The 22,598-nt window shown below is 39.6% G+C and overlaps 1 protein-coding gene across 19 annotated transcripts in view; it reads right to left on the reverse strand.

Moving 5' to 3' along the window:
• The window catches only part of tns1b (tensin 1b), a 200,269-nt gene that overhangs the window by 35,438 nt on the left and 142,233 nt on the right, over positions 1–22,598 (reverse strand). For 14 of the 19 annotated variants that reach the window (XM_055015159.1, XM_055015168.1, XM_055015170.1 and 11 more), the window contains 11 exons: positions 20,608–20,779; positions 19,181–19,231; positions 18,976–19,098; positions 17,410–17,474; positions 16,371–16,454; positions 15,460–15,572; positions 15,310–15,370; positions 13,446–13,521; positions 7,629–7,758; positions 7,295–7,362; positions 6,019–6,148 (listed from right to left, as the gene is read on the reverse strand). In XM_055015159.1, coding sequence (XP_054871134.1) covers positions 6,019–6,148; positions 7,295–7,362; positions 7,629–7,758; positions 13,446–13,521; positions 15,310–15,370; positions 15,460–15,572; positions 16,371–16,454; positions 17,410–17,474; positions 18,976–19,098; positions 19,181–19,231; positions 20,608–20,779 — 1,073 coding nt within the window. The remainder of the gene's footprint in view (positions 1–6,018; positions 6,149–7,294; positions 7,363–7,628; positions 7,759–13,445; positions 13,522–15,309; positions 15,371–15,459; positions 15,573–16,370; positions 16,455–17,409; positions 17,475–18,975; positions 19,099–19,180; positions 19,232–20,607; positions 20,780–22,598) is intronic. The other 5 variants (XM_055015174.1, XM_055015161.1, XM_035952280.2 and 2 more) reach the window with 3 other exon arrangements.

Consider the following 22,598-nt stretch of genomic DNA (forward strand, 5'->3'; position numbering starts at 1 on the left):
CAGTATCAACAATGATACTTTTTGTGTAGAAATTCTTGCAATGACACTACGTTCTCATAGTTTTTATCTCTCTCCTGTGAAATCTGTTTCTCTTTAGTCCCATGCATTTTTTCTCTTTATATATCTCTCATGATTTGCTTGTTTTTTCCCTCTCTCTCTCTCATCACTCATCTCTTCCCAGTTATTCCAGAAATGCTGTGGGGTTGGCCCACTGAGTCAATCACTGGGTCTGAATAGTAAACAAAAACACAAGAGGCCTGTCACACCACAAGCGACTATCAATATCCAGTGACAATAATACGATCCACTCTTCAGTGTCTGTGCAGCAGCTGAGCATTCAGATTGTCCTGGACATCACACGTTCCTGCAGCAATCAAGACCATTTATAAAAAATGGTTATACAGTTACCAAGCTCACAGTGAGTCCAAGCCTCAACACGGCTGGGAAAGCAAATGCCCCTTATTAAACTCATATTTCAGCATTAGTTCCAGTACTAACACTACATAAACTCTAAGAGGTATGGGCTTGGTAGATATGCAGCGCTGCGTTGAGCATATCAGCAGAGCAACTATGAAAGGTCTCAGCTTATACTGGACTGGACGTTATAAGTCAGCTGTTGGCCAAACAGCTAATGAATGAGCTAATGAATGATTGTGAAGCTGAATGACGCCGCTGAAGCCAATCAGCTAAGTGCTACTTCAGTGCTCAACCTCAACTAACACTATCTGCTCTTTAGTTTGGTTTGGCTCTTGTTTGCGATGAGTCTGTATTTTACTTTAGTGTCCAAATACAAATGAATGCTGTGAATCTAGTACAGTGTTTTCTCTTTGGTCTGGTCCTTTACTCAAAGAAGTCATTTTGTTGAGTTGTAGGTTCCTTTGTTATGGTATTTTACAACCTTGTGCCTCGTCGACCTGTTGTGTCCTGGTCCTGTCGGATCTGTTAACTGGATGGTCGATTTAATCTCATTCATTCATTCTCATAGGTCAGACAATCATCGGAGCTACTCTTACAAGGGGAAAAGTGCTACATTAACAGTCTTCTAGGATTAATCCATTATTTTTGGTGGTGAGAGGAACAGACTACCTGTGACCACTCACACATTTTGACTTTGAACTCACTCAACCTAATGAGGACTGCTAGGTATTTAAAAAATTATTCAGAGTTGGCTCCAAATTAACTGACACCATGTTGATGAAGTAATAGGTGTGGTTGCATTTGGTTAAAACAGTTGGCCATAAAGTGGAGTGCAAACTTTTCCTACATATTGCAGCTCAACAACCAACATTGCAGATCATCTAAAAACAGCAGCTAGCTGGTCTGTGTTATATTACTCAGTAGGTAATGTGCTGTGATTCGGTATTTTAGCAGTGCTATTTTCAGAAAATCATATGAACGTGGACAGTCATTGCACCTGATGAGCCTACAAACTGGACTAATTAGATCATATTTTATTTTTTCACAAACTCCTGAACACACATGAACCCACCAACAAATCTATGACAGAAGGTTCTGGATTGGAGATTCTACTTTTAAGACAAAGGTCAATGTGTTATGTTCTGAGATTTTACAAAATGCATCCATTAAATAAAATGACAGCATATTTTATGATCTTGTCCACACCTTAAATACCCTTTCTCCAAAGATTTTAAGTGTGTGTAAAGTGGCTTCTGCACAAGTGAATTGTGTAAGTGTTGTGTTGCTCTGGATATTGGTTGTTGTGTTTACGCAACGAGCAGGCATGACAAAAATTCCTGGGCTAAAACTGACCAACAGCAGCTGTAGCTGTTTTTATGGAATAAACACAATAAAAGTCAACATCAATCTTTGGAAACTAACGACCACATAGATGCCACTTACCCAACGTTGAACCCAACAAAACATTGGCCCTATAATTTAAGCTTTATACAGTGGCTTGATAAGAAAAGAGTTGATGTAAGTAGCCCTGCACTTTCCTCAGCAAACCAACTGCGATCCTGTCTAACTATAAACCCAACAACAACTATACTTTTTGTTTCCAACTAACACTTGTGAAGATATACATCCTGTGCCATTTTCCCTCTTGGTTCTAAAAGCCACTCTGTCAGAGGAACTAATTGCCTTTTCAGCACTAACAAGTGTGAAGCCAAATAACAGTGGAAAGACTTCAGTTCCCTTGTTCCTGTGAATTTTTTAACAGATTCTTTAAATGCCATTTCCAGGCTGAGGACATTTCAGATGCAGTGTGCATCAGTCTGACTGTGCTGGCTGAACAATCGCTGCACAAAAGGCCATTAAGAGACACGTTTGAAGTGTTATCGACCGCTTCAGGTCTCAAGTAGCTAAAAAAAGAGCTTCTGATAGTGGGTGCAATGTTAAAGTTAAAGTTAAAGTTAGTTTATTTATATAGCACATTTCAACAACAAGGTGATTCAAAGTGCTTCACAAGGACATTAAAACAGCAGATGAAAACACAATTATAAAAAGAAAGAAAACATTTATAAAATCATTAAGAAGGTCATTAAAATTTAAGGATACAGAAGAGTAAAAGAATCAAAAACAGAAGTTTGGAAGCAAGGACATTTTAAAAGTTACACTGCAGAGTTTGTCATAAAATAAGATTTAAAATAACTCTTAGAAGACCTTAGTCAAAAGCAGCTGAGAACAGGTAGGTCTTCAGACTGGACTTAAATGTGTTGAGAGTTTCAGCTGATCTACAGTTTTCTGGGAGTTTGTTGCTCCTGTGTACTTACTTTTAGCGCACACACACACACGTTGGTGTGTGTGTGTGTTAAAGTCTAATTCAGATTTGATCACAGTATCATCATCAGATGACAGAAGCCAAGATCAGGCAGCGAACTTGGATCAGACTGGACTCGGATAATTTACACACACACACAAGCTCACCTTCGCTGAAACAGAATGAGAGGAGACTTACACCTGTTCTATTTTAGCAGAGCCTATTTCAAGCTACCGCCGGCCAAGGGGCTAAACACTTTATGGGCAGCGATAGAAGGAAACCAATTCACCTCTGACCTTTGTCTATTTGGGAACATAATAAAAACATCCGGGGGGGAACTGAGGACATTAACAAGCCAGCCTCGTCTAAAAAGTGCACGTGTCATTTTCAGAATTGTCCTTTGAGTCACAGCCAGGCACTCAAAAAATACTCTAAACTGCTGTAACTTTGCAATTGTGACTTGCTGAAAAATGATCAGTTCCTGGACTGGACAGCCTGAACAGTGTTCCCTGTAGACAGAGGCTTCACAACACTTGATGGTTTTTGCATTTTTCCTACTTTCTGTATCATTTGCAGGTCATCATGTGTATCAGTGTTGCTACCAGTTTATCAAGTAGAGAAGATTCCAAACAGGTGGAATTAACATGTCGCTAAGTACATTTACTCGAGTACTGCACTTCAGTGTTACGCTGCATTTAAAAGTAAAATACCGTGCTTTGTATTTCACAACAGTCACTGAGAGCTAGAATTACCACTGGTACTGCAAAATGAGAATTTATGTACAAACACGACCGAAAACATGATCCATTATTATTTAACTACTAAACACGATTATATATAGATAAAAAATATCACTACTGCAACCAGCCACAATTAAAACATGCTGCTTAAAACAAATCAAAAATATGTACCAAAGCCACTGGCCATTCTTTGCAATGACTATTGTTGTGTTGCACATTTAAATGATAATACTTCTGTAAGAAATATCATGAATGCATCACTTTCACTTCTAACAGAATAGCATTTTTGGTTCTGCAGTATTGCATTTTACTTCAGTAATGCATCTGTTCCACCATTCCAGTCCAACATAGCTGTATTTCCTGTAAACACTGTGTTGCAGCACTCAGATAAGTTGGAATCAAGACAATCAGTGAACACAGACCTTTGAGGCGCTGGAAAAGAATTTAGTGTTTGTCTGACTGGCAAGAACAGCCTCTCTAATGTACACTACCGTTCAAAAGTTTGGGGTCACTTAGAAATGTCCTTATTTTTGAAAGAAAATCATTTTTTTTCCATGAAGATGACATTAAATTAATCAGAAATACAGTCTAAACATTGTTAATGTGGTAAATGACTATTCTAGCTGGAAACGGCTGATTTTTAATGGAATATCTCCATAGGGGTACAGAGGAACATTTCCAGCAACCATCACTCCTGTGTTCTAATGCTACATTGTGTTAGCTAATGGTGTTGAAAAGCTTATTGATGATTAGAGAATCCTTGTGCAGTTATGTTATCACATGAATAAAAGTGTGAGTTTTCATGAAAAACATGAAATTTGTCTGAGTGACTCCAAACTTTTGAATGGTAGTGTAATGTTAGGCCATACAGGAAATAAACTGATGACAAGCAAATTACATAAATGTGAATATGGGCTCCTGTATGCCTTTACCAGTCCCAAATGCTTTTCATTGTAATGTAAAATGCTACTAAAAAATAAAATTTTAGCTCTGGGCTGCATAGTGGCTTGGTGGTTAGCACTTTCGCCTTGCAGCGAGAAGATCCCCAGTTCGCATCCCGACCTTCCCGGGATCTTTCTGCATGGAGTTTGCATGTTCTCCCTGTGCATGTGTGGGTTTTCTACAGGTACTTCAGCTTCCTCCCACAGTCCAAAAACATGCTCTTCTAATGGGGATTAAGCGGTATATAGATAATGGATGGATGGATATTAGCTCTTCATCTGCCACAGACAGAATCAAACCAAGAAAACCAAGTCGACCCCTTAAAAATGTGGTACTGAAGGCAAGTTAAACGACTCCCTGCTAGTGTTAAGGGCGTAGCATTGCTTCCTTTTTTGGGTGGCGTAGAAAGCCACACTTTGGTCACAGAATGACCACTGCTCCCTCAAAAGGAAGGCTCTGTCCGTGCCTGTGGCTGAACCCAGGAATGTCTAGTACTGTACTCTGGAAAGCAATAGAGTCAGGGTCCCATGGGGCCCTTTGGCTTCTCTGTGGTGATAATTTCACCACAAATGAATTCAGTGGTACCAAAGCTTCTCCTCCCTTTCAACATACCATTTACATTTAGGATCGCTTCAAAGAGTTATTTTTGATATACAAAAAGAGAAGTGTTTCACCTACGATATGATGCTTTTACTAAACATCTTTGTTAGGCATTAAATAACTAAACAACATTAAAAATAAAAGCATTTATATCTGTATACACAACTTTAATCTCCCGTATCTTGTCTCATGAAACATTCCAGCAGCGGTGTGAACATAAATGTGACCTCAGTTTGACTCCATCACGTGGGGGTTTTAAAGAGATGAAAGTGTCAATAAAGTCTTTAAACTCCATTAGGAAGAGATCTGACTCTGTCCTCTGGATCACACAGAGACACAAAAACAGCCTTGTTGTAGAGGTCACCGTGGTTACAAGCTGTTTGTGCGTGCGTCTTTGTGTGTGTGAGACAGAGTGAGAAGGAAGGAAAGAAAGAGAGTAAAAATAGGGTTCTAACTTCCTCTGAACCAGTTTAAAATTCATTTCCACAGTCACATCTACTGTTTGCATAACATTGATGTTAAGTGACCTTTTGACTGGAGGTTCATGAGGAGAGTATGTCCCTAAATCCACTCACTGATCCCGACAGAGGAACAACCCTTGTGCAGTGTTCTGCTGGAACTGGACTCCTACTGGGTTTGCTCACGAGTGACAATTTGTTAAAGCAAAGCAGTGGTTATGGGTCATGTTACTCTGTATGAAATGGGCACGTTTCTTCTTACATGGATGTCATAATTCACTCAATGAAAATAAGCTTAAGAATTAGTTGTGGGGAAAAGATTTCACATTAGCATCAACAGAATGAAGCCTAAATAAGACCTGGCATAAGGCATGGCTGTAAAGAGCCAGTGGAATTAACACCTTGTTAACATTACAACACACTATCTAAAACAGCATCTAAACCTGCTGTCTGAGTATGTATTTTATGTTTGGACTGTTAGTGGAACTCAGGCAGTGTGTGTGAGCAGCTCAACCCAGTGAGGAATGCAGGATAATGAAAATACTATTTAGAGTCCTCCCATTCTCACCATCTGTGGCATCTTCACAGTTCTGATTGAAGTTTTCGTATGAGTCCCAGCGGATCAGGGGATCCTGTGTATTGTAGTCAACCGAGACGCTCGGCCCGTTCTCCAGCTGATCCATACCTTGACCAGAAGTACAAAAAGGCAGAGCAGAAAGGTGAATGTCTTTCCGTCTCAAAAAGTAACACCAGTTCTTGGTAATCATGTGAAAATGAATACAAAAGAGCCTACATTCTTCCATAAAAAAGACACACAAGTTTGGATGAGGGGGTTGCACAGTGGCTCAGTGGTTAGCACCGTCACCTTGCAGCTAGAAGATTCCTGGTTCGCGTCCCGGTCTCCAGCTTCCTCCCACAGTCCAAAAACATGCTGAGGTTAATTGGTAACTCTAAGTTGTCCATTGGTGTGAATGTGGGTGTGCTTGTTTGTCTCTATGTGTAGTCCTATGATAGACTGGTGACATGTCCAGGGTGTCCCCTGCCTTCACCCTAAGTCAGCTGGGATAGACTCCAGCCCTGTGACCCTAATGAGGATTAAGTGGTGTATAGATGATGGATGGAAGTTTTTATGAGCTAAACCCTCCGTACCCTAAAATCCACCATTGGGTTTAAAAGGCATCATTTAAAAAAGTGACAAAGTGACCCCACTGATCAGAGCCAGAAACTTTAAAAACACAGGAGTTCGACTGAACTGCAGGCAGTGTTCACACAGAGCCCATAGGAGAATAGTAGGAAAACAAATTAAAAATGTAAGTGGTAAAATATCTATAGCATGTCGCGTTACTATTTTTTCTCCAGTATTAATAAAACATGTTGTGCATGTTGTACATATTTTTTTTAATTGTAAAGTAAATAATCAAACAAATTCAACTTTAAAAACGAAATATTCTAACATTATAACTGTGATACTGCAGAGAGGACATTGTTGAGTTCTCTCTACTTCTAGTCATGGTTTTGCTGTGAAAATTGAACCCCACAGTGGGTAAAATTGTGACAGGAGCAGAAAAGAAACTGCCTGGGGCTCTGAGGACTAACTTACAGTAAGATTATTATTTTCCTGTTTGATTTCAGTAAATAAACAAGAATTACTTCTTCACACAAGAAAATGTCTGAATCTAGCTGGAGTGTTTTATTGCATATCATCTTCGTCCCTTCATGTGCTGCCTGCTCCATCTAATTAAAGCAAAAATGTCCTAAAAGTAGGTAACATTAAAACAAAATGTAATATGTGGAAAATGCTGAGCATAGTCATAAGACTCGTCACATTGATAGTTACCATGTATTTTCTCTGGTCCAAAGGAGAAAATAAACTCAACTTTTCCATATTCTGGAAACCTGTCATCTGCCCAAAGGAAAGAAAGAGACACACTGAGTTTTCACTTTAGATCAGAAGGTGATAAACATTTTAAGTCATTAATTTTATGTGTTGCCACAGTAGTGGCAAGTATATTTAAATGATACTTAAAGACATGTCCGTGGCATGCAGAAGCAACATTTTAGTCCAGGTTTTATTACTTACTTTAGCTAATATTGAAAAAACGTGACTTCTTTTCTTACATATTGCAATGCCAGTCGATACAGAGACAAAACTGTTCCCACATCTCGTACCTTTGAATGTCTCATCAAGCTCATCTTTCCCAAAGACGATCCCCAGGTCATGAACAGCACAGGTGTGAAACTGCACCCTGAATATGACATCTCTGCATGGGCTGCGGTAACGTTTGTGGTAGCACTTGAGCTGGAAGGTGAAAACCATCAGATGAGATTCATCAAGAAGGGGCAATAGCACTCAACAAGCCAGGTTAACAGGGTTGGATTATAGCTGAAAGGTATATAGTTGGTTGAAAATCAATCAAGCAGCTGCAGCTGATCCAGAACGCTGCTGCCAGAGTCCTAACTAACACCAGGAAACTGGACCATCGTACACCAATCCTCAAAACACTACACTGGCTTCCTTTTAGTCAAGGGATAGAGTTCAAAATCTTTCTCTTGGTCTATAAAGCACTGAATGGTCTTGGAGCTAAATACATCCTGGACTTATTAGCTCAATATGAAGCATCCATAAACCTCAGGTCATCAGGGACAGGTTTACTGTGTGTTCCCAGAATCAGAACTAAAAATAGTGAAGTAGCATTCAGATATCATGCTCCTCACCTGTGGAACAAACTTCCTGAACACCTGAGGTCTGCTCAAACTGTTGGCTCTTTTAAATCAGGCCTGAAAACCAGATTGTTGACTGCAGCTTTCTCTTAGATGCTCAATCTGTTTTCTTGACTTTTAATGCACTTTTATGTTTTATTTCTATGATGTAAATGTCTTAATGTCTATTTTTAAATCATCTTTATAAATAATTTATAATTGCCTCCTCAGACCGTCACTGACCCGCCACCAAACCGGTCATGCTGAACAATGTTACAGGCAGCATAACGTTCTCCACGGCTTCTCCAGACCCTTTCATATCCGTCACATGTGCTCAGGGTGAACCTGCTCTCATCTGTGAAAAGCACAGTGGTGGACTAGAAATTTCCTGTGTTCTATGGCAAATGTCAGCTGAACTCCACGGTGTCGGGCAGTGAGCACAGGGCCCACTAGAGGACGTCGGGCCCTCAGACTACCCTCATTACATCTCTTTCTGATTGTTTGGTCAGAGACATTCACACCAGTGGCCTGCTGGAGGTCATTTTGTAGGGCTCTGGCAGAGCTCATCCTGTTCCTCCTTGCACAAAGGAGCAGATACTTGTCCTGCTGATGGGTTGAGGACCTTCTACGGCCTTGTCCAGCTCTCCTAGAGTAACCGTCTGTCTCCTGGAACCTCCTTCATGCTCTTGAGACTGTACTGGGAGACACAGTGAACTTTCTGGCAATGACAAATATCGATGTACCATCCTGGAGGAGTTGGACTGCCTGTGTAACCTCTGTAGGGTCCAGGTATCACCTCATGCTACCTCTAGTGCACCTGTTGTTAATTTCATTAACACCAAAGCAGCTGAAACTGATTAAAAACCATCTCTGTTACTTACTTGACCAGATCAGTATCTCAGAATTTTCACTGTCTTGATGCAATACTTAGGTTAAAAAGTGTTCCTTTAATTTTTTTGAGCAGTGTACATCCCTTGTAACATAAGGCCTCCCCACAAGCACTATTCTCCAATCTGGTTCTCCCAGTAGCTTTAAGAGCAACACTAAACCACACACAGGAAAATATGCTCTCTCCCTCCTGCTGTTGCCTGATGGGCAGCCTGGATCTGTTTTTTATTTTTACAGGGACCTCACATTTACAGTTACCAGAGAAAGAGCGACCTCAACCCAAACAATGTGCAGCTCACAAACTGTGGCTGTAAAGAATACAAAACTGACCAAGTGTAAAACATCCTACCATTACAACAGCGGTGAGCGTTTCCAAGCTTTTTATGGTTTCTTTTGAAATACTATGCAGGCTCTTCAGAAAGTATTCAAACCATTTTACTTTCTGCACACTACAGTTGTGCAGATTTCATTTCAAATAGATAAAGTAGACCTTTTTTCACATCATTCTACTCTCATCAACCAATAATAACAAAGTGAAAACATGAAATTTTGCAAATGTATCAAAAATCAAGAACTGCAATTTTGTATTTACTAAATTACTCAGACCCTTTGCTGTGGCTCCAAATTGTCGTCAGGTTTATGCTGACTGATGTATTTTCCTTGAGAGATGTTTAGACATAAATAGTGTACATAAAGGTCCCCCCATTTCACATTGCATGTAAGTACAAAAATCACGCTATAAAGTCAAAGAAACTCTCTGTAGGCCTCTGTGATAAAAATGTGGTGAAGCATAGATCAGAACAAGAGCCTAGCACCATCACTAAAGCTTTGAGTGTTTCCAGGACCGCTGCCTGCTCAATAGTTGTGAAAACAAAGACGTTTGAAACCATTATGTCTCTTTCTAGAGTTTAGTCTCTTGGGTTAGGGAATTGAGAAAGAACCCAACAGTCACTTGAACTTCACAGATATTCTGCAGAGATGGAAAACCTGCCAAAAGAATGACCATCTCTGGAGCACAAGTCAAGCTTTTATAGTAGACTGGCCAGGTGGACACTTTTCTGAGTAAAACGCATATGAAAGCCCACTTGAAATGGCATTTAAAGAACTCTGAGAATATGAGGAAAAATAATCTATGGTCTAAAAGGGCAAAAACTCAACTGTTTGGACAGAACTCCAAACGCTCCGATGTCTGGCAACCACCAGGTGCTGTTCATCACCTGCTAAAACCAACAATACAGTGAAGCATGGTGGTGGCAGCATCATGCTATGGTTGTGCCTGTCAGTGAAAGGAAGAAGGGGACAGGCCAGAAAAGAAGGAAGGACGAATGCAGCCAAATACAGAGAAGTCTTGAAGAATACTTGCTCCACAGTGCAGTGACCTGAGACTGGGTTGACAGTTCACCTTTTAGCATAACAATCAGCTGAAGTAAACCGGCAGATTTAAACCTCTGAAAACATCTTTGAAGAGGCTGGAAGGGTGCAGAGATGCTTCCCCTCCAATCTGACAAGGCTTGAGAGAATTAGTAAGGTAGAATGGGACATGCTGCCCAAAATCATTTTAGCCTTTCTACTCTAAAGACTTATTAAAGAAGTCTCAAAGCTGTAACGACTGCCAGTGGGGGTTCTACAGAATACACACTTAAGGGTCTGAATACTTGTTGTAAATAACATTATTCAGAGATTAATTTTCAATACATTTTCAAAATCGCCAAAAACATGTTTTCATTTTGTCTGTATGAATTATTCACTGTAACATGATGAGAAAATTGTTAAGTTTATTCATTTAAAATTACATTTACAGCTCTGTAACGTGAAAAAGTGAAGTGGTCTGAATGCCTCCTATTGGTGCAAACTGAATGTACTTTACCATAATACAAAAGAAAATGATAACTGGAAAAAAATCAGTTAAAAACTAAGGACTTTTGACTTAAAGTGGGACTGACTGATCCTCCATTCTTTTGTGTAGGACTAAAGACCAAAACATATAAGATTCCCAAATCCACATAAGCAGGGCTGCACAGTGGTGTAGTGGTTAGCACTTTCGCCTTGCAGCGAGAAGATCCCTGGTTCGCGTCCCGGCTTTCCCGGGATCTTTCTGCATGGAGTTTGCATGTTCTCCCTGTGCATGCGTGGGTTTTCTCCGGGTACTCTGGCTTCCTCCCACAGTCCAAAAATATGCTGAGGTTAATTGATCATTCTAAATTGCCCGTAGGTGTGAATGTGAGAGTGCTTGTTTGTCTTTGTATGTGGCCCTGCGACAGACTGGCGACCTGTCTAGGGTGTCCCCTGCCTTCACCCGAGTCAGCTGGGATAGGCTCCAGCACCCCCCGCGACCCTAGTGAGGATTAAGCGGTGTATAGATAATGGATGGATGGAAATCCACATAAGCATATATAGGACTGAGGATAACAAGAAGTAAAAGCTCCTGTGGCTTTGTGCAGCTTTTTGGATACAGTAAACCTCCCACTGAGGGGTCTGATACACGGGGAGAACAAAACTGGCGAAGCTAAAGGACGACATATAGAAAGAGCAAAGCAATCATTTTAGACTTACATGTTTCCTTCAGAGTCCCGACACATTTTAAATTTCACACAAGCTTTCCAAAACTGTTTATCCACATTTGTGAATAGGGCATATTTGATGTTAAACGAATGGTTTGACATTTTGGGAAAATCTTTATTTATTGGCTTTCTTGCTCTTGTGTGGCTCTTTGGTTTGTGAACCAATTATGAAGCTAGAGCCGAGAGATGATTAGCTCGCCGTATGGTCTGAAAACAAGGACAAAGAGCTAGCTATATTAGATTTGTTTATTTATTAAACAAGTCCTGTATACCACTCATAGCAAAGTAGAACATCTCGACTTTACATTTTGTTTATCTATAGATAAAACTAATGATGTAATGTTAGGTAATTAAAATAAGGTAGAGCAAGGCCAGCTGTTTCCCGTCTTAATGCTACACTAATTGGCTACTTTATGCTCATTTATAACATAGAAAGCAATCTATTTATGGTAAACTCACTTAAGACTTTACCGAAACAATGAACTAGTCATAATCTAACCTGATTTGGTTTATTGTGACATTCTGGACAAAGCTTCATGATAAACCAAAAGACAGACTTGAAACCAATCTTTGAATTAAAATAACTAACTGACCAATGACAGCAGCAATCAGCCAAAACCTAAGGAATTTCAAATATGTTTATAAAGGTTTTTCTCTACAATTACTTTCTTCTTCATCTAACCATTCAGCAATTAGCAATTTTGGCCTTCATGATCCACGTCTCTGTTCAACTGCACAAACACACAACATCAGTTTGAGGAGCACACTCTGCTGACTAACGTCTCTCCAAATAAGCCATAAAACCACAGTTCACAGCTTCTCCGTTATCATGATTAACAACAAGCATCTGCAAGCAACGGCCCGGTCAGATGATGCATTTAGCAGAATCCATTAGTCTGTCTTAAATAAAGGATGAGATATGAGGGCCAACACATCACATAAGTGCTCCCTTTGAGATTCTCCACGCTGAAATTACGAGCCCCGAGGACATCTCATGGATAACATTATGGCCTGAATGACAGCAGAAGCAGAAACTTTGCTGATGTGTGCTGTTTTTTTACATGTACATATAAACCAGAGGCTAACACAGGCACTTGACTGAGGATGTTTCTTCTGCACTGTGAAGGCAAATGGAACGAGAATGATTGAATAAAAATCCCCTAAATGTGAAAATATTTCTCATAAAGTATTAAAATCATACATTTGTCATGCAATTTGACTTTTAAATGATTATGTCATGTTAGAATGGTACACTGTGTATCCCTAAACGCTGTTGGAAAGGAAGTGAATGGCTATTTTGACGTCATAGTTTCCAGCAACATATTGTGTGCTAATGAGGGTCTATAAACTGAGGTATAGGACCCAGTCCAACTGTCTTTCCCTGGGATTTTACAGCCCTATTTCTTCTGTGAATGGTCACTATAAACTGTTACAGCACATGCATACAGTACATACAGCCGATGTCAGATTGGAAAAACCAACAGGATTCCCTCATTACTATTTAACAATAAAAATCTTGCGTCCTGTGTACATTTCTGCAGCTGTTCTCACTGGAATTCCTCATCCTCATTTAACATCAGCTTATTTTTCTTTCTTTCTGGCAAAGGTAGAATTTAAGAGAAGAAAACGTTCCTATTATTAGCTTCACACGTGAGAGTTCCCCCAGTGACATGAAGAAAAAAATGCAGAGCTTCCACTTTACTATTTTGCAGTTAAAATTCACAGAAACCAAATGATTTAAATGTTTAAGAGCAGCTAGAGACTGTACGGAGTTATTTCTATCTGTATTTATCGTGTGGCATTAGCTGCTGCTGCAGTATGTCTGTGCTGTTCTTACCAGGATGTCCCCCTTCAAAAGAAGACCAGGCTCAATGGTTATACAGATGCTTGTCTGGCTGTCGCCTTGAACATTACTGCAAAGAATTGAAAAGACAATACATTAGATAACAGTCCTGGCTTCATAATTACTACTGTGGACAACAACACTATAAATCCAGCATCACTCCACTGTATTGTTGTTTTTGTCTATAAACATGCACACATGATCTACTAACAATCCCTTATATATTTTTCCAGCGTCCTTCACAGGACATAACTACTGTATAGTGCTGGGCTAATTTTGAGTATTAGTGTCTACATAACTGTCTAAGAGGGAGAGTAGGATCAAAGGGAAGAGAGTGCTAATAGGGAGCATGTGAGAGAAGCAGGGAAGAATGGGATTTGGGGCTTTAAGGGCTTGATAGTCTGGAAATGTACATGCACTGATTGTTATACACAGTTATTTGTAGTATTTCCACTGTGGACATACATCACTGTTCAAAAGTTTAGGGTCACTTAGAAATGTCCTTACTTTTAAAAGAAAAGCATTTTTTTCAATGAAGATAACATTAATCAGAAATACAGTCCACATACTGTTAATGTGGTAAATGACTATTCTAGCTGGAAACAGCTGATTTTTAATGGAATAACTACATAGAGGTACAGAGGAACATTTCCAGCAACCATCACTCCTGTATTCTAATGGTACATTGTGTTAGCTAATGGTGTTGAAAGTCTAATTGAGGATTAGAAAACCCTTGTGCAATTATGTTAACACATGAATAAAAGTGAGTTTTCATGGAAAACATAAAATTTTCTGGGTGACCCCACACTTTTGAATGGTAATGTAAACAGTGTAAAAGCAGCAGGCTTTACTATTTACGTAACGATGTTAAACAGATGAATAGAAAAAAATTACAAAGGCAAAGAGTTTAAAGCTGCACTAAGAAATATTTTTACTGTAACAATGGATCAAATGAATATGAATAATGCAGAAGGCGTTTCTATGTGCTTTCTTGTGCTCTGTGTAGCACTTTAGCGTCGTTAGCTCACTCTTTTGGTTTTCTGTCCAACAAAGTCTACTTTCATCAACCCAAGGGATGCTTTCACAGAGCACTGTCACTGAAATAGATGCTTTATTAAAGAACCAAGCAGGGCTGCCTTGATGCCAATTTCCACAGCTACATCGCTATTTGGAGTTTGTCGTAAACAGTTACACTCTGATAGCAGGGAAAGCTTCACGAAATAGAGGGCTTATACCTGAAGTCTGCATCCAGTGAGTCAGTCAAGTGCTGTGTTAAGATGTGTAAAGGTGTGTTAAAAAGTCGCACCATTTCAGTTATGGAAACCGACTAATAATTAAATTATTGAAACTAAATTTGAACAGTAATAATTTTAAATAAGTTGTAAGTGCAGACTGTATGCCTGCCTCATCCATGCGAGGGCAGTGCAGCACTCGCCTCCTATCCTCTTCTCTAACCTCCCCTCTTCTCAAAACAACACAAAGCCATACAATCTGTTGCTTCCTGTCTGCTCCTGGAAACCAGCAGAACCCTGGGGCAGGAAAACTCTGCAGGTGTCCACATAGATGCTTGTCTGCCCTGTATATTGGCTCTCCAGTCACAAATAACACTAGACACGATTACGGGATCTAAAGTAGAGAAACCAGAGTCGGCAGCAGGGGAGGCTAGCTAAATAAAATAATGTGAGCCGAGCTGGGAGAGTAAACTGGCAAGACGGGTGATGTGTGTATTTTGGGGAGCAGGGGAGTTAGAGGAGAAGCTATAAAGGAAAATCAGGGATTTTATTATTGAGTCATTACGAGCTCGCTATCCCTGGAATCTTGTAAAAGGATTTGAGCACAAGTGTGTTTCAAGACTTACTAGATCCCAGATGTGTAGACGGGCTGCATGGCTTGGTAGATTTTCAGAAAAGGACGACAACCTGAAACACAATTATTAAGAAGTTATTGACAAATGTGCGATTTGTGTAAGATTCTTAGTCATGTGTGGTTCGTTGTGTATGACACTCACCTCCCTTAGACTCAAAGTTGGGTATGCCGTGCATGATGACGTGATGGAGGAACAGGGGTTTGTTGTTGATCTTGATGTGTCCAGAGAGCAAACCGCTGAAGTACTCCACATACCTGAGAGCAGGGGCAAGAGGAGGGAGTCAAAGCGCTGCTGTTGTCAGACTCTACCATGATGCCTTCTGTTCCACAACTAAGGGATGAATGTACACTATAATCCTGTGTTCACCACAACAAAGATACACAATCTTTGACCTTTAGCAGCACCAGTGGATGTTTTCAGCTTGTCATCTACATTAAAGGAGGCAACCTTTAGACCAAAGCACCATTTCTAATAAAAATGTAGAGCTTTAAATACTTTAAAGCTGCTTTAATATGATTTGTTATATCAAAAATGGATTACAGGACTATGTGTATCTTTAAAGAGGCAAGAGAGAAATCCACAGAAATTTTCCATTCAGTTCTTCACTTTAAACCTCCTTTGAATATTTGTTTGTGCTTCTCCAAAAAGAAAACAACTCCACTTTACAAACAATGATTCCAGCTACAGCGGAAAAAGTCCGACCAAACAGACCAAACATAGAGGACTATTTAGCCGATAAAGACACAATAACTTAGTCTTAGAACTTAAATAAGAAAACTGGACTTAAATCCATACAGTGGCCCTGAAACGTGACTCCAGACGAATGTTAATGTTGGCTGTGGAATGTCTACATAGGCAGATTTTTCATTAACAAGTTGATACTTTTTAAAGTGATAAAATGTTGACATTGTGTTTACAGTTACGGCCCCCAGGAGCCCATAAAAATCAATGAATGCAGCTTTAAAATGTTTTACTTTGTAAAAAGACAGATTTCTCTGTGACAGAGTTCGCCACAGGGTCAAACTATAAAAAAGAAGTGAGGCAAAACTGACCTTTTCTGAGACGGCTGGCCCACAGGAAGCACTTTATCTTCATAGAAGCGCTTCATGGCAAACCTGTCCAGAGCCTGGTCAGCACTGCAATCCAGCAATAGAATAGAATAGAATAGAATAGAATAGAATAGAATAGAATAGAATAGAAGTGTTTCATGCAAACGTTTCCGTAAATGTGCTTAATGTCAGACATCACACTGCCACAAAAATAAGCACAGAATTAACCAGACAAGATGCACCCAGCACAAATAAGAGTGTATCAGATGAACACATCTAAAGAATGTATTGTCAGTTTGAAGTTTTATATCATGGCATTGTTAGCCCTGCATGACCAACACGTATCTAAACAGAGCTAATTCTGCATAACCTGAGAACAGTGCAACATCTTCACATTTGCATTCACATATGGCAGAGTTCAATATCACAGTTGGTCCGTGTTCAGTTATTGTGTTGCTACATATGTTTTCAAAGCAACCTGATCACTGTTTTAAGTTGCCTTATGGGACAATGAGATTACAAGGAAATCTAATAGTGAGGGAAGCCAGACTGTTTTTGTGTGTGAATGTGTTTTCTTTGGCCAATCAGTGCTGCTTTAAAAACAGTGAGTCATGCGCTCTTCCGATAGTGTTTTTTTTTTTTTTTTATTCAAGAATGTCATTCTTGTTTGCTCTTTTAGAAAAACAAATCCAGTAAAAACAAAGTCATTTTATAACTTGAGTCTCATGGTGCACTAACTATTAAAGCTAACTCATTGCTTTCAGCTCATAATTACGATATCAAGCTTTTTTATTTGAATTTCTCCAAAGAGTACAGCCTCATGTTCCACCCCTCCTCCTTCAGTTCATCACATCGCAGATACAGGCTACAGTCTTGTGATGAACAATGCTGGCTTATCTAATTTTTCCTCTCATGTCTGCTCCTCTATTGCTTTCTGCTTGTATTTTTATGCTTCCAGAAGAGTACAGATACCATCTTCATGCCTCCTCTCTGTGGCTGTGATAAGCAACTTCTCCAGCTGCTGTGGAGCTTGTAGACCTACCTGGCAGATATGTTGCTGTAATGCATGTAGGCTGCCACCACCACGCCGGTTCTGCCACGGTTGCCCTGATGAAGACATCAGTCATTAGGAGTAAGTTGAGCGTGTTATCTTCTACCCGTGATGGTCAAGCATGCAAACAACGGGTTTATTTAGGATTTTTTTTTTCTAATGGAGCTGTTAAAACACTAACGTTATGGTGATGTGGACATAAACCACAGTGTAGCCTCATCACAAAATTTAATAACAGACCTGACTTTTAGATACAGAAATAAAATACAGAATAGTAAACATTGCTTACAGCATGTCTGCAACTTACACTACCGTTCAAAAGTTTGGGGTCACTTAGAAATGTCTGTATATTTGAAAGAAAAGCATTTTTTTTTCAATGAAGATAACATGATATTAATCAGAAATACAGCTTAGACATTGTTAATGTGGGAAATGACTGTTCTTGTTGGAAACAGCTGATTTTTAATGGAATATCTACATAGGGGTACAGAGGAACATTTCCAGCAACCTAGTGGTGTTGAAAGGCTAATTAATGATTAAAAAACCCTTGTGCAGTTATGTTAGCACATGGATAAAAGTGTGAGTTTTCATGGAAAACATGAAATTGTCTGGGTGACCCCAAACATTTGAATGGTAGTGTATATTTTTGTATTTGTCATTTATTGATTAAAAAATGGCTGGGCTAAGCTTAAGTTTGAGCACGTTACTATAGAAACACACCCATGTCAGACTGCATTCTTTTTCTACATCTATCCTTTAAAACAAGAATCATTGTGGAGAATAAGTGTGTTCCGCATTATAAATATCGGAGTCATTTTAACAGCAGGGAGTCCGGTGGAAATGATTTGTTGATATGTGGAAACCCAACACGGGCTGCTTCCTTAGTGACCACCACAACTGCCAAGCCCACACGCTCATCACCAGCGTTACTCAACTCACAGGAAAAAAAAAATAACACCGGTTGTTATAGCAGCCAACTTATTTGCAGCCTCCCTGTGGGAACATCTTGGAATGAGGCATGAAGCTTTAGGATCCCATGGTTAATTCTTATGTTGCAAAATACGATCAGGAACACAGTGGGGTTAATGTGAAAATGATTAGGTATTACATTTGGGACATCGGCCCAGTAGTTGTATTTGGATATACTTTTTATGGTTTGTGTCAGCATACTTAGGGGCCAAATGAGTGTGGCTTGCCACAAGAGTATAATGTGATGCGAGTAAGTTTAGGCAACAACAGGAAAATATTGGTCAATTCAGCTTTTATGGTATTGTTAGGGGTAAAAGGCTAAATAAACCTAAGTAGTCATGATGACTGGCATGCCTTACCACCCTAATTTGTGTTTTCATAACCGTCATCCAGCACAACCTAACCCAAACAAGCTTACAAAGAGATGCAATCTCACACACAAACACTCCGCCCTAAATGTCAGTGTTTCACTGAGGAAGAACATCATTACAGGCACACAGACAGCTGAGGCCTCCAGGAGAACAGGGGGTCCCGAGAAGAGCCTGAGAGCACCATCTACTGTCCGCTACGTCCTCACAGCAGCCTCACCTTGTTGTGTATTACCACCACATTGTGGCTGTCGGCACTTAGCCACGTGTCCATGGCCTTGCAGATGCTGCAGATTTTGTCCAGAGCTGGAGCGTGGTGGTCAGGCCAGCCAAAGTCCAACACCTGAGAGAGAATCACAGAGAATACTGTTGGACTGATGGTCAGAAAATACGTAGGAGAGGAGATGTTAAGCAGTCAAGTTTACCTTTGGATTAAGTTGGCTGATGTCATTACGTTTCTCACTGAGGTTGAAGAGCTAAAGAAAAGGAGATAAAAACAAACCATGTACATTATTTAAGAACATTCCTTAGGGTTATCCTCTGCAGGCTTTGGAGGACATGCCTGGTAACTGATTCTAGAGCTGTTTATTTTGACACTAGTGCACAGCACATGTGCAGTTTATACTGATAAGCTTGGCAGATTTACAACTCAAAATGTATGTGCTGTTTTTCAAAAAATGGGTCCTTAACTTCACACAATTGAAGCAGTTTCTGCCAGGTGTGGAGGTGCCTTGATTAGTCCATGCGTCCCATCAACAGTGGACAAAGACAGTAGGAAGTTTTAAATTGTCCAGAAACACTGTGCTCAACTGTGGTCAGCACACCTCAGGAATAATCCCATTAGCACGGTGCTACAGCCCAATCTGAAACCATGTGTGTTTTCTCCACAAAGGCATATTTAGCAGTAGTGTTCATGCCAACCTACTGTCTGTAACGGAGTAGAATCAAGTCTTACAGTTACACTACCGTTCAAAAGTTTGGGGTCACACATACAATTTCACGTTTTCCATGAAAACTCACACTTTTATTCATGTGCTAACATAATTGTACAAGGGTTTTCTAATCATCAATTAGTCTTTCAAGACAATTAGCTAACACAATGTAGCATTAGAACGCAGGAGTGATGGTTGCTGGAAATGTTCCTCTGTACCCCTATGGAGATATTCCATTAAAAATCAGCTGTTTCCAGCTAGAATAGTCATTTACCACATTAACAATGACTAGACTGTATTTCTGATTAATATAATGTCATTGAAAAAAACTGCTTTTCCTTCAAAAATAAGGACATTTCTAAATGACCCCAAACTTTTGAACGGTAGTGTACATTGTTACATCTTTCTGGCTCAGCTGTAATTACCTGCTGATCCATATGGAGGGCAGTGAAACAAACAAACTGTTCAAGCTGCTGATGCTCTTGGTTAGTTTTATGGTGGATTGTTTTATATTTTCCAAAAGTATAATTATTTACCTTTTGCTTGAGAATAGAATGACAAGTTTCTCAAAGTCATCTGGTGTAAATTTAAGACCCATTATCCAAACTCTAACATAGCTGTTAGCATCTGGCACTAGTGTATCAGTTGCCATATGTTGGAGGGGTAAGTCCTTGACAAAGCTTTTGTGTCACCTGCCACTCAATATCACAATATGAGGAAGGCTGGAACTGTGCAGTCACTGCAGACTGCAATAAGAAACAGCATCAAATGTTTATAGATGAGTGTAGATGTTACATAAGGATTCTGTTGTGTGAATCTGTGGCTGGAACTGAGGGAGGTCAGCTGATGATGGGCTGATCTGGGAAGCTGAAATTTTCATCTTCTCTACTTTACTGAAAACTGTCATTTGGAAACTGTACCAGGTAGTTGTGGCCGTGTTTGGAGCGCAGCATGGAGGCGACCTCCCTCAGGTTGGCAGCGTAGCTCTGCTCCTCCACACTGCTGGGAAAGGAGACGGAGATGATCCTCTCTGTGATGTAGATCAGGTCCAGCTCGTAGTTCTCCTCCAGGGCCTGCAGCAGACTCACACTCCTGGACACAAACAGACAAGAATTGGCAATTCAGGTTAGACAGGAGGATTCTGAATATCAGCGGCCCCACCATTGGACCGCGAAACATCAATGTTAGAAGGCGTTTAATACCCAGAAGTAATGCAGCACATGTGATTTATGCACATGTGCTTGTGTTCATCAGGTTAGCTGAATTATGATGCCTTTAACAATAGGAACCAACAAGACTGCCAAAAGGCCTCAGGTTAGTGAGTTTACGTGGACATCAGTTTATTCTAGACATTTCTGTCTGTCAGTTCCTCTACAGAGAGAAGATGGTTTAACTCGTACTTTACACCTTCATTTTGATGACCGAAGTTAGGGATTTGATTTTTCAGTTTTTGATTTTTGAAAGATTATTATTAAAATTTCAACGTAAAAAAAAAAAAGAAAAAAAAGAAGAAAACGACAAAAGACAATAAATAAGGTGCTCAAAAAGGAGTGGGAAGAAATTGAAACTTATCTAATCCCACCCCTTCTTCTCACACAAATGATTATAAATCTATTCTCCCTGCTTCTTCAACATACTACCATTTATAAACACTAATATTAATAATAATGAACATGGTTTATAATAAATATACACCATTATGTCCATCTACATTTATACAAAAGAACAGACAAAAGGATCTAACAATAGCAAAAGAAAACAGAGAGAAAACCCCAACTAATAATACACATAAATACATAAATATGTTCTTGTTGGTATAAATCACAGTTTTTAGGCAGTGATTTAGGCAATCAGCTGACTGTACTTTGCATTATAATTTTTTCTTTTGCTGCTTCAAAAGTACACAGTAGGCATCTTTAGACGTATCCCAAGTGAATGCAGTTTTAGAAAAATCTACACAGTATAATTTCCACATGATAGCGATTTAATACTAAAACAACAATGTCTTTCACAGATATCACCAGACACATCATATCAGGACAGATTTACACATTCATCTGTACTTTGATTCGGATCATTCCGCATCCAAAGAGTCTCCCGTATGGAGCCAAAGCCTAAAAATATGTAGTTGCTTACTTCATCTGCAAACATCGTTCTGAATGTCCTCAGTGATGCAAGCTGCATCTCAGATTTAGTTGAACACAGCATTCTTTTATCAAGTCAACAAGGAACAAATATCCTAATATGGAGAGGGCAATGCACCATAAATACCACATCCACAATGACATCATTAAATCCCAGCAGAGCTCATAGTTTTCTCCAGAATGTAAGCTCTCCCACTGCATTAAACATGCCACGTTGTTAGACTTGAAACCATCTAAGAACCGTCTAAGAAGACAATATTGCAGCACAGATTATAGAACGTGTGCACCTCATAATCCCAGAATAGACAATGATAATGAGAATTGTTTTAGGAAAACCAAGGAACTGAGTTTAGTGAATCTGAGTTAAATCATGTTAAGGAGGACATGAAACAGGCTCGGCTGCAAAGGATAAGGAAGAATGAAGGCCAGCCCCAAAAGTTATATCAGAGTAGATGCTCATCCAAAACAAATATGAAATGTCTCAGATGTATCTAAATACATTTCATTGATCCTTGGGGGTCATAAGTTCCAAAACTTATCTCACAATCTTTTTGACTTATATCAACAATATTGCTTGGAGAAACGTTTTAGATATTATTACTATAGAAAAGGGGTTGATAGAATGCAGTCGGCAGCCTGTTAAGGCCAATTCATTATTTCTGCATAACCGAGGCAGATTTTGAAATCGCATAGTGGTGCATCTGGTTCCATCACACTACAATAGGTATGCCTCGGTCTCTAGACGGTCACATCACCCCTCATATCAA

This window comes from Amphiprion ocellaris, chromosome 11, assembly GCF_022539595.1.
Source record: "Amphiprion ocellaris isolate individual 3 ecotype Okinawa chromosome 11, ASM2253959v1, whole genome shotgun sequence".
Classification (NCBI taxonomy): domain Eukaryota; kingdom Metazoa; phylum Chordata; class Actinopteri; family Pomacentridae; genus Amphiprion; species Amphiprion ocellaris.